At 37.1% G+C, this 15,542-nt stretch overlaps 1 protein-coding gene across 13 annotated transcripts in view; it reads right to left on the reverse strand.

Annotated features, from left to right (window-relative positions):
* The window catches only part of LOC128703016 (dnaJ homolog subfamily C member 8), a 178,045-nt gene that overhangs the window by 113,449 nt on the left and 49,054 nt on the right, over positions 1-15,542 (reverse strand). For 10 of the 13 annotated variants that reach the window (XR_008409189.2, XR_008409192.2, XR_008409191.2 and 7 more), the window contains exon 3: positions 7,201-7,267. Coding sequence is in view for 9 of the 13 variants with exons in the window: in XM_053797560.2 (XP_053653535.1) it covers positions 7,201-7,267 (67 nt within the window). In the remaining 4 variants the exon portion in view is untranslated. Of the gene's footprint in view, positions 1-1,242; positions 1,301-7,200; positions 7,268-15,542 lie in introns of all 13 variants that reach the window. The other 3 variants (XM_053797563.2, XM_053797564.2, XM_053797565.2) reach the window with 1 other exon arrangement.

Below are 15,542 nucleotides of genomic sequence, written 5' to 3' on the forward strand. Positions count from 1 at the left end.
ATGTACTTATCTAACCTATTTTTAAAATTGGTTAAGGTGTTAGCTTCAATGACGACTCAGGAGTCATGTCATAGTTTCATTTCTTTGTGTTAAATGTGATTATGGCATTTTCCAGTTTTGCTACTCTAACACATAGCAGCCATGTTAACACAAACATAATGTAAGAGAGTAGTTAAGTAAAACCCATGGCCAACAGTTGGGCATTTTTACTACCGAAATATCTGATCCACTCAGCAGGCTTTTTTTTCAGCCAAGTACAAAAGTGACTTCAATATTGGAGACAGCAGAAGCAATAGAGGTAAGTATGAGGTGATCAATCACTCATCTTTAAAGTGGTAGTAACTGAGGTGGTCAGATCCCTCAGTCTTGATAGGTATTCAGCTCCATAGCCTTGAGCAATATTTACATCTCCATTGCTGCTGCTGCTGCTGTCTCCATTATTTATGTCACTTCTGTATTTGACTGAAGACCTGCTGAACAGGCAAACATTTCCAATAATAGAGATACCCCATTGTTGTATGTGTCTTAATCATCCAATATAATACTTGTCTGACACAGCAACTCTATGGTGTCTTGGTACAAAGGACATCAACCTTACTGCTCAACCACTGAGTGAGAAGAGTTGGAGTTGAGAAGGCCCTTCCTTGCATGGACAACAGGCCTGCTGCAGTACTTCTCAATTCTTACATTTTTACTCCAACTATTAGGCTCTGCGTCATGTGATGCCATATCCACTTCCACACCTCATTTCTGGTTCCAGCGTAAAAAAAGGCTACATTCTCATGCTTCAGCTTCACACTGATCAAGACCATGAAATTACACTTATCAAAGCTGAGGGACTGATAACCTCATATTTACCTCTCCATTACTGTCTCCAGACTTGCTCATCTACTTGTCAGGGTTAGATACCAATAATATACAGTAATATCATACTGTAAATAAGACATGCTTTACCACATAAACCAAAAACAAATCTTGTGGTTACCTCAAGAATGGCAGTGTGAAAAAAATCCAATAATTATTGTAAATGCATTACAAAATATATGTTTATAAACAGACACAAAGTCATATACAACTACCCGGGTCCATGACTATATCAAAAGGAGAATGTATTATCTCTCCAATTAAAATAGCAGATATAGATTATGCAGAACTATGCATGGTGAGGAACCCTGCCAGCCCAAGTATGAAGAATGTAAAATTGGTTACAAAATGGAAATATAAAAATTATGAACAAATTACCTTTCCATGAAGTGAAGATCTTGAAGTCCTTAGGCCTCGTGGCACAGGCTGATGAACTCTTGCACAGCACCCAAATATTTATTATATTATAATACAGTGAAGGAGGTTTTGAATGATAGAGGCTTGAGCATTCAGCAAGCATATGTGAGCATGTTAGAGAAGACTGAGTGGAGACAAGTGGTTTTGGGGATTCTATGTGCTGCTGGAGTGTGAACATAGTAATACCTATAAAGGGATTCAGGGAAAACTAGTTAAGTGAATTTGAACTCTGGAGGTAAGAAGTACAGTGGCTGCATTCTGAGGGATGGGTGGGGATGAAGCAGTTCAGAAGGTCATGTGAATTGTGATGCTTATACACTTTTTACAAAGCAGCTATTGAATAAATGATAATGAATGTGTTTCCTTGGGCCACCCTTCCTTGCTGATAAGTGGTTATGACAAAATAAATAAAAATATAAAAATATTTTTTGTTTCCTACAGGTACTGAATTATTTACACTGTACTCAAAGGATAATAAACATTTTATATGTTTCAGTATGAGTTATTATACTTCTTGATGCTATGTAATTAAATTACAGCACACTGATGTTCCTATCATGCATTTGTCAAATGAATCAAATTTGCATTGTCTGTATATGTAATGTGTTAAATGCTTCTCTCAAAAAAGTATGGAGCAATTAAAGTGTGCCACCTGATCATATCATTAAAACCACTCTTTTTAAAGAAAAGTGACTTTGTACCAACTTGTACAACAGTAGGTTGACATGGAGTCACCCCAGGAACTGACCCATCATGTCCATCAGAATCAGAACTCAAGCTACACATCTCTGCCAGTAACTCAATGGTTACACCACTTTTGTATAACAAGACTTTCCATGCCTCAGTCATAATGCCATAATCATTAATATATCATTTACTTTTCTTCAGGAGTCAAAGAGTGGTGTTGTCATTTGATTAAGACCCGTGTTAAGACATCATTCCTGGTGCTCATTATAAGAGTACACATGGGGTGGACACTGCATCTTTCTGCTCATTATATACCCATTATTTGCTGTCTTCTTCAGATTATAATATATGTTATACTGTACAGTATATATTGCCACTAGTACCACCTTCACTGCCTTTTATTGTAACTTGATACAGTGGACCCTCGGCTAACGATATTAATCCGTTCCTGAGAGCTCATCATTAGACAAAATTATCGTTAGCCAAATTAATTTTCCCCATAAGAAACAATGGAAATCCAATTAATCCGTTCCAGACAGCCATAAGTATTAAAAAAAATAATTTTTTTTTTCATGAAATATACATTTCCCTACAAAGAAAACAATGAGACATGCACAATAACTATTATTATTATTAACACACTGGCCAATTCCCACCAAGGCAGGGTGGCCCGAAAACGAAAAACTTTCACCATCATTCACTCCATCACTGTCTTGCCAGAAGGGTATTTTACACTACAGGTTTTAAACTGCAACATTAACACCCCTCCTTCAGAGTGCAGGCACTGTACGTACTTCCCATCTCCAGGACTCAAGTCCGGCCTGCCGGTTTCCCTGAATCCCTTCATAAATGTTACTTTGCTCACACTCCAACAGCACGTCAAGTATTAAAAACCGTTTGTCTCCATTCACTCCTATCAAACACGCTCATGCATGCCCACTGGAAGTCCAAGCCCCTCGCACACAAAACCTCCTTTACCCCCTCCCTCCAACCTTTCCTAGGCCGACCCCTACCCCGCCTTCTTTCCACTACAGGCTGATACACTCTCGAAGTCATTCTGTTTCGCTCCATTTTCTCTACATGTCCGAACCACCTCAACAACCCTTCCTCAGCCCTCTGGACAACAGTTTTGGTAATCCCGCACCTCCTCTTAACTTCCAAACTACGAATTCTCTGCATTATATTCACACCACACATTGCCCTCAGACATGACATCTCCACTGCCTCCAGCCTTCTCCTCGCTGCAACATTCATCACCCATGCTTCACACCCATATAAGAGCATTGGTAAAACTATACTCTCATACATTCCCCTCTTTGCCTCCAAGGACAAAGTTCTTTGTCTCCACAGACTCCTAAGTGCACCGCTCACCCTTTTCCCCTCATCAATTCTATGATTCACCTCATCTTTCATAGATCCATCCGCTGACACGTCCACTCCCAAATATCTGAATACATTCACCTCCTCCATACTCTCTCCCTCTAATCTGATATCCAATCTTTCATCACCTAATCTTTTTATCCTCATAACCTTACTCTTTCCTGTATTCACTTTTAATTTTAATGTTAAAATGACACTTACCTTTATTGAAGAGTATTGATGAGTGATGAGACACTGTTGGGATTTTCAGTGATACATGAGTAAAGGCTTCACTTTGCAATCTCCACTAGCATTACAACAAAACAAGAAAGGTAGCCTGTCTTTCACAGGCTTGTGTCCTGGGAGTGCTTTTTCCTCCTGAGTAATGTAGGTCCTATTTGGCATTTTCTTCCAGAACAGGCTTGTTTCGTCACAATTGAAAACTTGTTGGGGTTGGAATTTTTCAGCTTCGCCATGCCTTCTCACACTGTGTATGTGCCACTATAATTCTTAATTTAAATCTCTCAAACCAACCTTTGCTGGCCTTAAATTCACCAATATGAGCACTAATTCCAGGCATTTTTCCCTGTTCACCTGGGTGTTAGTCGACTGGTGTGGGTCGCATCCTGGGGGACAAAATTAAGGACCCCAATGGAAATAAGTTAGACAGTCCTCGATGACTCACTGACTTTCTTGGGTTATCCTGGGGGGCTAACCCTCTAGGGGTAAATTGTTTCTCGGTAATTGTTTCTCGTTAAGCCACACCAACAACAGTCTCTCCACATCTTCAAGTAGTACAGCTGACGGTGGTGCAGCAACAGCTGACAGTGGTGCAGCAGCAGCTGACCGTGGTATGATAGTATTTCGATAGTATTTCTCACCCTTTTTACCACAGGGTTGGCACTAGAAGCTTTTTTTTTTGGCTTATTTAGCAGTTACAAGCACTATAAACAATGGAATAATACAAAATGTATTGAATGTATGCACGAAACCAGCCACCCTGGCTTGTAAACAATGACGGCAGGGAAGCTGAGGTGCTCAGGCTGGACGGACAGATTCGGGACGAATCACGTTAGGCGAGCTTTTTATCATTAGGCGGGCCAAATTTTTTACGCTCAAACGCTTCGTTAGGTGGATTTAACATTATGCGATGCGTTCGTTAGCCGAAGGTCCACTGTATACCGGTAATAACTAATCTTTTCTGAAAGAATTGTAGTGTTTCTATATTGACTTTTTCTTGACAGCTTTATTTTAGATAAGATGGAGTGACTGAAGTATGGTACTAGCTTGAAGCGAGATTCCCAGGTTGACTTGGATTTTTACTTCAGGCTCAACTGCATTATGTCAAGAAATTACTATGCTATAAAATTTGCTTACACAAAGTAAAACCTCACAATAAAAAACACCTCTAAGAGGGCTTACTATACTTAATAATGACACTATAGTGTACATTGCAATCTATCGCTGTCAAATATTTACGTCCATATAGGTACTAATTCCCAAAAGCAACTAATTTTATAGTTGCAAATTTAGTATATACTATAGCACTTTTAATGAAATTTCTTAACAATATTACCATAACTAATCTCTTCTGTATAAATTACTAAATTTAAAAAACTTTTGTTTTTCTTCTTAGGTCACCTTGCCTTGGTGGGATGTCCAGTCACTGGAAAAATACCATAACTAGCTAATTAATAATTACATCTGTCATTTCATTTTAAATATATATTAGCTTCAGCACTGTTATTAATAATTATATTTTAGTTAAAATGTACCACTTAGAAGGTACCCCTTTTATATATATTTATCACCTAACAATACACTCAAATTTACAAAATGACAATGAATTTGGTAGTTTGTAAATTTTACTTTGACTAGCCAAAAAAGTTTCATAAAGTATTAGCAATATTCCAGTAACAGAACAACTTCCATTATGAAGATATACACACTGCATACACCGCTAAGCTTCATACTCCACCATGTACCCAATATACGAAGTTAATCAACATCAAATCTAAAACAAGCTCTATGTGATAAAACGATCCCAGTCACATTATTCTGTTAAATTTGCTAAAGCAAATTTCTTAATTTTTTTTTTTCAACAAACTGGCCATATCCCACCAAGGCAGGGCGACCTAAAAAGAAAGACGAAAGTATCTCTTTTTAAATTTAGTAATGTATACAGAAGAAGGGATTACTAGCCACTTTCTCCCTGTATTTTAGTCCCCTCTTATGACATGCATGGCTTACTTATGCCATGTATCCCTGTCTTTCTTTAAGTCCGCCCAAAGATATTAACTTTTTGACTGTATCTTGTAACTTTTTAAAATCATTATTATTAGAGGTGTATTCTTTTTTTCATTCTACTGCATTATGATAATAATCCTGCCCATCCAATTATTAATTTTAACTTGTACAAAAATAAATCACATTACCATTTTTATTTCGTTGTAAAATTGTGACCACAACTTAGGTACTGTATAAATATTTTTCCATCATGCCTGTTATTACTTTGTACTAAATTCAAAAGCTAAATGCAGCTCCACAACCATGTATCTTCTTTTAGTATTAAAGGTTTTAGTTCTAGTTTAAGTCTGCTTTTCTGCCAGGACTTTAAAAAAAAAAAAAAAAAAAGTAAGCTTTTTTGATAAAAAAATACAACAGTACAATATTTATTATTATTATCATTAATATTATAATTATCTAAAATAATGTCCAAAATACTATGCATAAGGGGGGCTTCTCAATTATCTTAACTGTAAATAACCAAACTCTTTGAGATTCTTAATGTTCAAAAATAAAATAAAAACAGCACAAAGTGCATTAAGAGAACAGCCTGTAAACGTACAGTGGGAGAACACAATAAAATACACTCACAGAGAGGGCTAAACCTGGTTGAGTCATTCAGCACTACATGACAAGGGTGAGAGATATGGCAGACAGACTGAGGTAGAGAGAGTGAGAGGCAGAGTGGGGAGGGAAGGCACAGATGTACCACATCAGTCACTGCTGTAGCACATCAGTCGCTGCTGTAGCATGTCAGTCACTGCTGTAGCACGTCAGTCACTGCTGTAGCACATCAGTCGCTGCTGTAGCACGTCAGTCACTGTTGTAGCACGTCAGTCACTGTTGTAGCACGTCAGTCACTGTTGTAGCACGTCAGTCACTGCTGTAGCACATCAGTACAAGTCAAGTGTGTAATTACTGCAGGTAAAATATATCAAAGGTCTGAGTCTCAGTCTGTCAGAGAGAGCAGATGGTAGTAAGCTACAGTGAATATTATTATTCAAATTTGTGGAGAAATGCTACACCATCAGGAGACATGCATGCCTGGGAAAGGAGAGAGAATTAGGCTTAATCCAAAGAAAGGGAAGACAGTTCCAATTCCTTGAATCAAGAGTGCTTTACCCAGCATTCCCTCTGAAGGGTTCAGAATGGAACTAGTCTCCTCTGAATGGCTCAGAATAGAACCAGTCTCCTCTGAAGGGTTCAGAATAGGACCAGTTTCCTCTGAAGGGCTCAGAATAGAACCAGTTTCCTCTGAAGGGCTCAGAATAGGACCAGTTGCCTCTGAAGGGTTCAGAATAGAACCAGTCTCCTCTGAAGGGCTCAGAATAGAACAAGTCTCCTCTGAAGGGCCCAGAATAGAACCAGTCTCCTCTGAAGGGCCTAGAATAGAACCAGTCTCAAGGGAATGTGCAGAAAGGAGCATCTGCAGATTATTCTACCAAACTCTGAGGAGTTCCTTCCAAAAAAAGCACTGGGATATACACAGGTAGACGTATAGCTTGCTAACTCGTGGGTATCTCAATTTATCATACCCTTTGTCATAAAAAGAAAGCTTAATTTTATAGAAAATACATTTTTACTTACCATCAAATGCTTTCTGAGCTCTTTCTGAATCATCCTGGTTTTTGTCTGGATGGACAAGAATGGACATCTGAAAATCAGAGACAAAAATTTATACGATGGTACTGTACATATACGTACAGTGGTACCCCGAGTTTCGGCCACCTCCCAACTCGAACGATTATTGTAAGTGCTGTTGTAAGTGTATTTCTGGGGGTCTGAAATAGACTAATCTAATTTACATTATTCCTTATGGGAACAAATTCGTTCGGTAATGGGCACTCAAACAGCCTTCCGGAACAAATTCTGGCTGAAACTTGGGGTTCCACTGTACATTTAAAAATCAGAGACAAAAATTTATACAACTGTATTTTACATATACAAAGTGCAGTACAGTATAAGAATAATTAACAAGTCACTGAAAATCTAACTGGTTATGTTACAGCATCTGTAATCCATTATTGTATTGCAGCAAATATACAAAAAAGAGATAATGATTTAGTTTCACAGTGATTATTTTAAATAAATAAAATTATTAAATGATTTCAACAGTTGTTGAAATTACATGGCTCATAGCTCAGCACTTTGGTTCCCAAAAATTGAACCTATGTTTGATCCTGAGACAGGTGGAGATGTTGAGTATAGTAGGACCCTTGTATCCACAGGTCTGGTATCCATGGTTTCAGTTATCTGGGGTTTACTGTGACCCAAAAATAACCCTTAATTTTGCTTAATAATGGCCTCAAAGTACAAAAGTAGTGATGGTGGAAGTTCCTCAAAGCCAAAGAGAAGCCACGAAAAAGTGATAATTCTCCACTTATTTTGCATAATTTATCAATTAAACTTTATACAGTGGACCCCCGCTTTATGATCAGCTCCCAATGCGACCAATTATGTAAGTGTATTTATGTAAGTGCGTTTGTACATGTATGTATGGGGGTCTGAAATGGACTAATCTAATTCACAATATTCCTTATGGGAACAAATTCGTTCAGTACTGGCACCTGAACATACTTCTGGAATGAAATAATATCGTAAACCGGGGGTCCACTGTAGTAGGTGTGTATAGATTTATATATAGGGTTCATTACTATCCGCAGTTTTGGCATCCAAAGCACGTCCTTGAAACGTATCCCGTGTGGATACGGGGGTCCTACTGTATATTCCTTTCACCCGTCACCCATGTTCACCTAATAGTAAATTGGTATCCAAATGCTAGCCGACTGTTGCAGGTTGCATCCTAGGTTAGGAATGCAGCAATATAAAACATATAGGACAGAGCATTAAAAATGATAGCAGCTTTTAGCTGGTAAATTAAATGACATAAAAAGCGGGCAAAAGTGAAGGGATTCTAGGATTACTCGAGTATTTTCAATGTGACTCAGGAATTACCCCTTGATCACAAACTAGAACCTTGCCAAGTCACCTATTTGTACTTACCTGTGTGTGGCTACAAGATCTAGAATTAAATCTATTATCATTTAATACTATAAGCAAAAGTCATTAAAGTACCCATCATGATTCTAAAAGCTGTAGTGCTGCAAATCTTACTAAAAATGTTCTTTGTAACAACAAAAAATGTATCAATATTAAATTATGATGCCATATCACTAGCAAAACACAATGACAATATCTGTGCAGTATACAAATCTCTAAACACTAAGATTTTATTCATAATTTAGAACCGGAGTAATATGTGAAATTCCCCCTCACAATCATAAACAAACCTCAGTGACAACCTCATTAATGAAACTCACTCATCCTCATCAACTGATCTACGGGGAGGTCAGTGCAATGTGCCCAAAGAGCCATATCCTTGCTGTCAAACAGCCTGAGTTCTCCTACTCTTCCATATTCTTTTGCACCTCAGACAGCCATGTCTAAAATTTTTCTTTTGCCTTAGATTATTCACTGTCAGACACAGCAACATCTTGGGATCCTGATGTAAGAACTTCTTCAAAACTTGTCTAACCTATAGGCATGACCTACTTCCACTAGTGACTCTGCCTACTATTGCTCCACCTCATCTGTCAGCAGTATATAAGCCTCATCTCTGTGAATATGCTGCACTTTTATCAAGATTGATGGACTGAACATGTCAACTCCAGGGACTGATTACCTCAAACCTCTCCTCATCTTTCACCTTTCTTTGCAATGGACTGAAGAAGCCACTGGCTGGCAAAACGTTTTCACCATAAAGATACCCAAATGCTGTACAAGTGTCTTATTAATCAATTTTCTAAACTATTTATTCATATTTTTTGAATCTCGGTCAGCCATGAATGCAGCTTTTTTTCTTTTTTTTTTTACCTCGGCCAGCCAGCCATGCCACTCCTGCACTTCGAGCTATGCCTGGTATATACTTCTTCCATTCATGTTTGGTCAGGACAAGACTGAGTACTTCTCCGTACAGGGAGCTGATGCAGAGCTACTCTCATCTCTCATGACAGTGGAACTCTTGGCAAACTTCAAAGTCAGCCTTCACTCCACCACCTCCATTACAGGTACTGGTGCCTGAATACCACATAATCCACCTTGTAGCTGACACCAGCTAAAGTAGGAGCAAAGTTCTCTCAATTCATGGAGTGGCTTTGCCCCCAATAAATTGGAGCATGTTCTCTCCCAGCCTCTTGGCAATCCCTTCCATTCCTTCCCCCCTTCTTCACTTCTACCTTCACTACAGTAATACAGTCTTATACAGTACAATAGAGTACAAGTTTATTTCAACATGAAACATTGTTTATACAGAAATGGGTGACACTTGAGAGTATGTTGAAAGCTTATAGCTATGCAGAGCATTTTGGCCAAACTTAAGCTTAACTTAGTAAAGTTTATTTCTTTGTAAAGGTTGCAATGTGTAATTGCAATTTTGATTTGCTAAGTACAAAGATGGCCACTATCATGCCGAGGCATTTTGGGCAAACTAATCCTAATACAGGTACATAGTAACTAATTAAAACTGGATAACAGTACATAGTAACTATACTTTAAACTAGACAAATAGTAGTGGTTAACTGTTTTACAATCTTATTTAAACTTAATACAAGTGAGAGGTAGTAAGGTGGAGTAGGGTTTGGTAAAATAATTTTGAAATTGCACACAAAATCTACCTTACAAGTAATGGTGCAGGTGGTAATATTTTATGGATTGGCAGAATTAAAAGCCAGGAGGTCACATAATAAAACTAATTAGCAGATGTTTTGGCTGATTTGTTAAATAAATAAAAAAAATGATGATTTTATGGATTGGCAGAATTAAGAGCCTAGAGGTCACATAATAAAACTAGTTAGCAGATGTTTTGGTTGATTTGGTTAATATTGTGAGATAAGATACTTTTTTAGCAAAGTCCTAAATTTATAAGCTGTCAGGGGATTCCTGACCTGTTCCGGTAGCGAGTTCCAGAGCTTCGGGCCCTTTATGTGCATAGCGTTCTTGCATAGTGAGAGAGTGACTCAAGGGATGTTAAAAAGTGCCTTATGCCTTGTATTGTGACTGTGCATTCTGATGTAACTGTCAAGGAGTAGTTATAGGGGAGGGTTTACAGTGGAGTTTAATGTTCTGTATACTATGTAGTAGGCACAATAATAAGAGTGTATGTCTTGTATATTTAGCAAGTTGAGTCTTTTGAAAAGTGATGGGGTGTGCTGTCTAGCACAGGAGCTGGTTATCACCTGCACAGCAGCTTTTTGCCCTCCTTGTGTCTTGATATAGGGGAACCACCTAACAATATGTTAAGTTGGATATTTAAGGCTCTGTTGCCAAACAGCATTAAGTATGTTTTGTCTATGTCGAGAGTGAGTTTGTTGGTCATCATTCAAGTATATAAATATCTTTAGCAGTTCATTGTTTACAGTGTTTCTATATACAGCTGGGTCACATCATGTACATGATTATAAGGATCTTAATGCAGGCTGGCACTCTGGCACCTTCTCTGATATATGGAAGCATTACCTCCTGGTCACAATTCTAATATAGGGCAAGAATGCTTCCAAGATGAAGTTATACATGCCAATTTCTATGTTGGTGTATTTAGGTAAGCTAATGAAGAGCTTAGTGATGTCCCAAAGTAATAAAGTATAGTTTAACAAACATTGCTAATGATCTGTGACAGAGAAAACTTAGTCACCAAAACAAAAAGTCTGCCAGCCAAGAGATTTATCAGAGATCCAAACAAGCTAGAAATGAGTACTGATATGAATGAAATGAATGCCGATATGAATGACATGAATGCCGATATGAATGAAATGAATACTGATATGATTGAAATGAATACTGATATGATTGAAATGAATAGTGATATGAATGAAATGAATACTGATATGAATGAAATGAATACTGATATGATTGAAATGAATAGTGATATGAATGAAATGAATACTGATATGATTGAAATGAATACCAATATGATCAAAATGAATATTGCTATGATTGCAATGAATACCAATATGAATGGAATGAGGGAAGAAAAAATACAATGAAGAGACAGTGAAAATTTTCTAGCAAGCACACTCCATATGAAAGACAAAATACAAAAATGAAAGAATGACAAAATAACCACTAAGGTGGAGGAGGAAATGTGCAAGATAATACACAAATATGACATTATAGAGAGCATTTACAAAGGAGGACACTTCAAAGAATAAAATGTCACAATACCATGACTGGAACAATACACAAATAACCTGCACATAAGAGAAAAAAACTTATGTGATGCTTCGGTCTGACTTGGACCAACGGCTAGCCAAATAAAGTGGATAACAGTGAAATTTTCAAGGAAGAATGTTACTATCAGAAGTTACTATCAGATGTTACTATCAGAAGTTACTATCAGATGCTGACAAGAGAATAGAGATCTAGGATCATACAGGATAGCTCAATAGATGTTAAAAGAATAGGCTGAAAAACTAAACTACCTGCTTTCAAAATTTGTGGTATTTTACCGGTAGTAATCTAGCAGACAAATGAAAATTGCAGAACACTGTGCAAGTATTTAAAAAATGACACTAGGGGTTTCTGACTGAAAAGCACTTTTAAAAATAATGAAGGAGAGGAAAATGCACATATGAAAGCAGAAAAATGTTCTCATTGGGAAAAATGTCATTAGTGGGATGCCCCAAGGATTGGTGTTTGCTATGATGTTTTTGATATAAATCACTTGTGTAAAAGAATAAGTACTATGGCAAGTGAAGGTAAATATGTTGTTAGGTGACACAAAGATTTTATTCATAATGAGAAGATAAAATAGTAGATAACGGTCAAATTTAATACAGATAAGTGTCATAATGGAAATAAAAGAAAGGACTAAGAAGCCAGATGAAGAATAAAGAGCAAATAAAATATTAATTGCATCATATGTAGAAGCATGTGGGTGTCATCACTGACAAAACTTTGTCAGTAATAGCCATACAACTGAAATTACAAGAAATTCATTTGCTACACTGGCAACTACAAAATAAAACTTCTGATATATGAATGGAAAAATGCTTACAAATGCTGTTAACGTTAAACTTGAAATTATTAACATGTTTTACAGACCAATGGAAGCGCAATCCCACACTCATCCTGGTCCTCCTCTGTTATCACAAGAGTCAGTAAGTAATATTTGACTTGACAGGTTTGGATTACACATGGGTAATAACCTTAATGACACCAGGTCGGGTTCCCATTCAGAGTTACACAAGTTGGTTCATCTGTGCTTGCAGTGTCATTCATACACCTCATAGAGCTCTATCAACTGAAAGGTCATTTTGCAGATTAATATCTGCTATTAGGATCAATTTAACTGCGGACATTGCTTATTTCAGAGACATCTGATAAGCCAGAGTTACGGTAAATATTAACCAAACAGATGTGTGTGGAAGCTTAGTCCTCAGAGAGCACTCTAACCAAGCTTTGATGACATGACTGGAAGTCAAATAATGCTTAAGGAAAGCTCTCCATCATCAAAGGATCACTTGGAAGAGCTGAAGACTGAAGTAACAAAAGCGAAAAGTAGAAACAGCAACTGCCCTCTCACCTATGTTCATGATGATCTTGATAACAGTGAAGTACAGTACAGGCAAACCTCAGTGAACGTTCGGGGTTGGTCCCAATATCTGAGAAGGTTACGAGGGCAGCATTCAACGAAGTATATTAAACCTATGGGGGGAAAAAATGGTTCCGGAAAGGAAAGTATTCGAACCTAAATATACAAATAAGCATAGTACAAAAGTTGTTAAACTTTTCCACTGTGTCATGTGTCACCCGGGTAGTTACCAAAAGTGTCATTTCTCCATGAAAAGAAAGTGTTAAAATGAGCTTCAACATTACTTTCTAATAGGAATATATAGTAGTAGGGGCTAGTAACCCCTTCTCCTGTATAAACTACTAAATGTAAAAAGAACAAAAACTTTATGAAAGTGTTTCTTTTTTCAGGTCACCTTGCCTCGAGACGGCTGGAATGTTAAAAAAATAGCAGTAGTATAACTAAAAAAGTAATTTGCTGATTATTTTGATACACATTTTTTATGAATAAATAGAAAGGTGGATGAGGGACTTGAACTGCGGTCTGTAAATTAACAGTCCAACAGTCTACCATCTTGTCTATCCAGGCATCTAATAGGAAAGATCCAGGACTAATACTTACTGTATTATTCCAACAGAGGCACCAAATGTAACCCAAATGAACTCCTTCCCTCAGTCCAAGAGCTTTAACAGCATATATTTTCTTACTCCCATCAAGGTCACATAATCTATGAACTTGAATTAAAGTGTAATAAACAACTGTCAATAATAAACAGAAGGTATGTTTATTACAACTTTGAGTATACTGTTTTATAATGACAAATCTGAATTACTGCATATCTGAAAGCATTCCTGAAATATTCTTTCATTTAGTCCTTTTATTGTTTAACCCTTAAACGGTCCAAACGTATATATACGTTTTCTCGAGTAGTGCCCCAAACGTATATGTTTCATTTGTCATTCAGCATTGGCACGATAGGCCTGAGTCGCCTAGGTGTGTGCACTCAGTGTGTGCCATATGAAAAAAATTGGGGATGCCTGGGTACCACATGCTCTTTTTTCCTATAAAAAAAAGTTTTTTTTTTTCTCAAAATATTTGGGGCACTACGCGAGAGAACGTACATATACATTTGGACCGTTTAGGGGTTAAAAAATCAATAATTTGGGACAGATTTTCAATGACCTACTTATTTCAAATATGTAAAAACACAAATTTGCTTCCACAGATTTTATACTGTATTGGGTTCATCTCTATCTGCAGTGTTACCTGCAAAGAGTAAGCTTATAAAAAAAGTTTGTACAGTTAAATCATCATTTATCCATCTAAACTGAATAAACTATAAAATTATTTCACTATTCAGTAGGCATTTTACACTGCCTGGTTGAACAGAAAAGCTTGGCTTGAAGTCAGGCTGTGAGAGTAGGGAAATTCATAACATGAATATGACATGACATAAGTAGTCTTAATGTTACAGTAGCCATGTCTTATGCTGTTCACAGTATAACTCATTAAACTATGCGAGGAATGTACGGAAAGTCTTCACTCTGGGTGGTAGGTGGCAGCACCTACTGGAATGAAATATTACCTCCTAGTCTTTGGCCTGTTAGCGTACAGTAATGGATGTTAAAAAAATTGGCGATCACTGGAGATGTATGACTTATATGGTATATAGATTTTAGAGTGAATTGCAGATTTATGATCTATGTAGTTCAAGGGTTAAAAACACTCACCAAATAGGAATGAGTATATAACCACATACGCAAGTCAAAATATTTCATGTCCTGGATTTGTGGGAAAGTGCGACAGAATTTTGGATAAATGTGAGTGATGGTGAGAAGTCCAGTTACCAACAGAAAGTGTTAGTGTTCAGTTTACATAACTATTAAAACTCGAAAGGAAAAAACTAATTTTCACCTATAATAAACACCTGTGGTGTATAGGCATCTCCAATATATTCAAGACAAGCAGAAAGCTCCGAACAAAATGAGAAATTTATGTCGTGTTCTTACAAACACCAAACAGAATTTCTGCCTTTCCTTCAAAGAAGGACAGAGAGAGTCTGAAGTACATACTCATATAAGAACATACGAATGAATAAAAAATAAAGTTACAAGCTTAAAATTCCTGAATTTTTCAGGCACGACATGCATGTTTATATTATACTTTCCTGAATCCTTCCTTCAGGAACACTGTGCATGTTTACATTATACAGTGGAACCTCGGCTTACGAACGCCCCACCATGCAAATTTTTCAGAATATGAACCGTCATTACGTTGATTTTTTTTGCTTCTGGATATGAATGAAATTTCAGGATGCGAACTTTCCCCTCGAGGGAGGTTCCTTAAATAAATAAAATATTTA

This window comes from Cherax quadricarinatus, chromosome 86 (assembly GCF_038502225.1).
Source record: "Cherax quadricarinatus isolate ZL_2023a chromosome 86, ASM3850222v1, whole genome shotgun sequence".
Taxonomy (NCBI): domain Eukaryota; kingdom Metazoa; phylum Arthropoda; class Malacostraca; order Decapoda; family Parastacidae; genus Cherax; species Cherax quadricarinatus.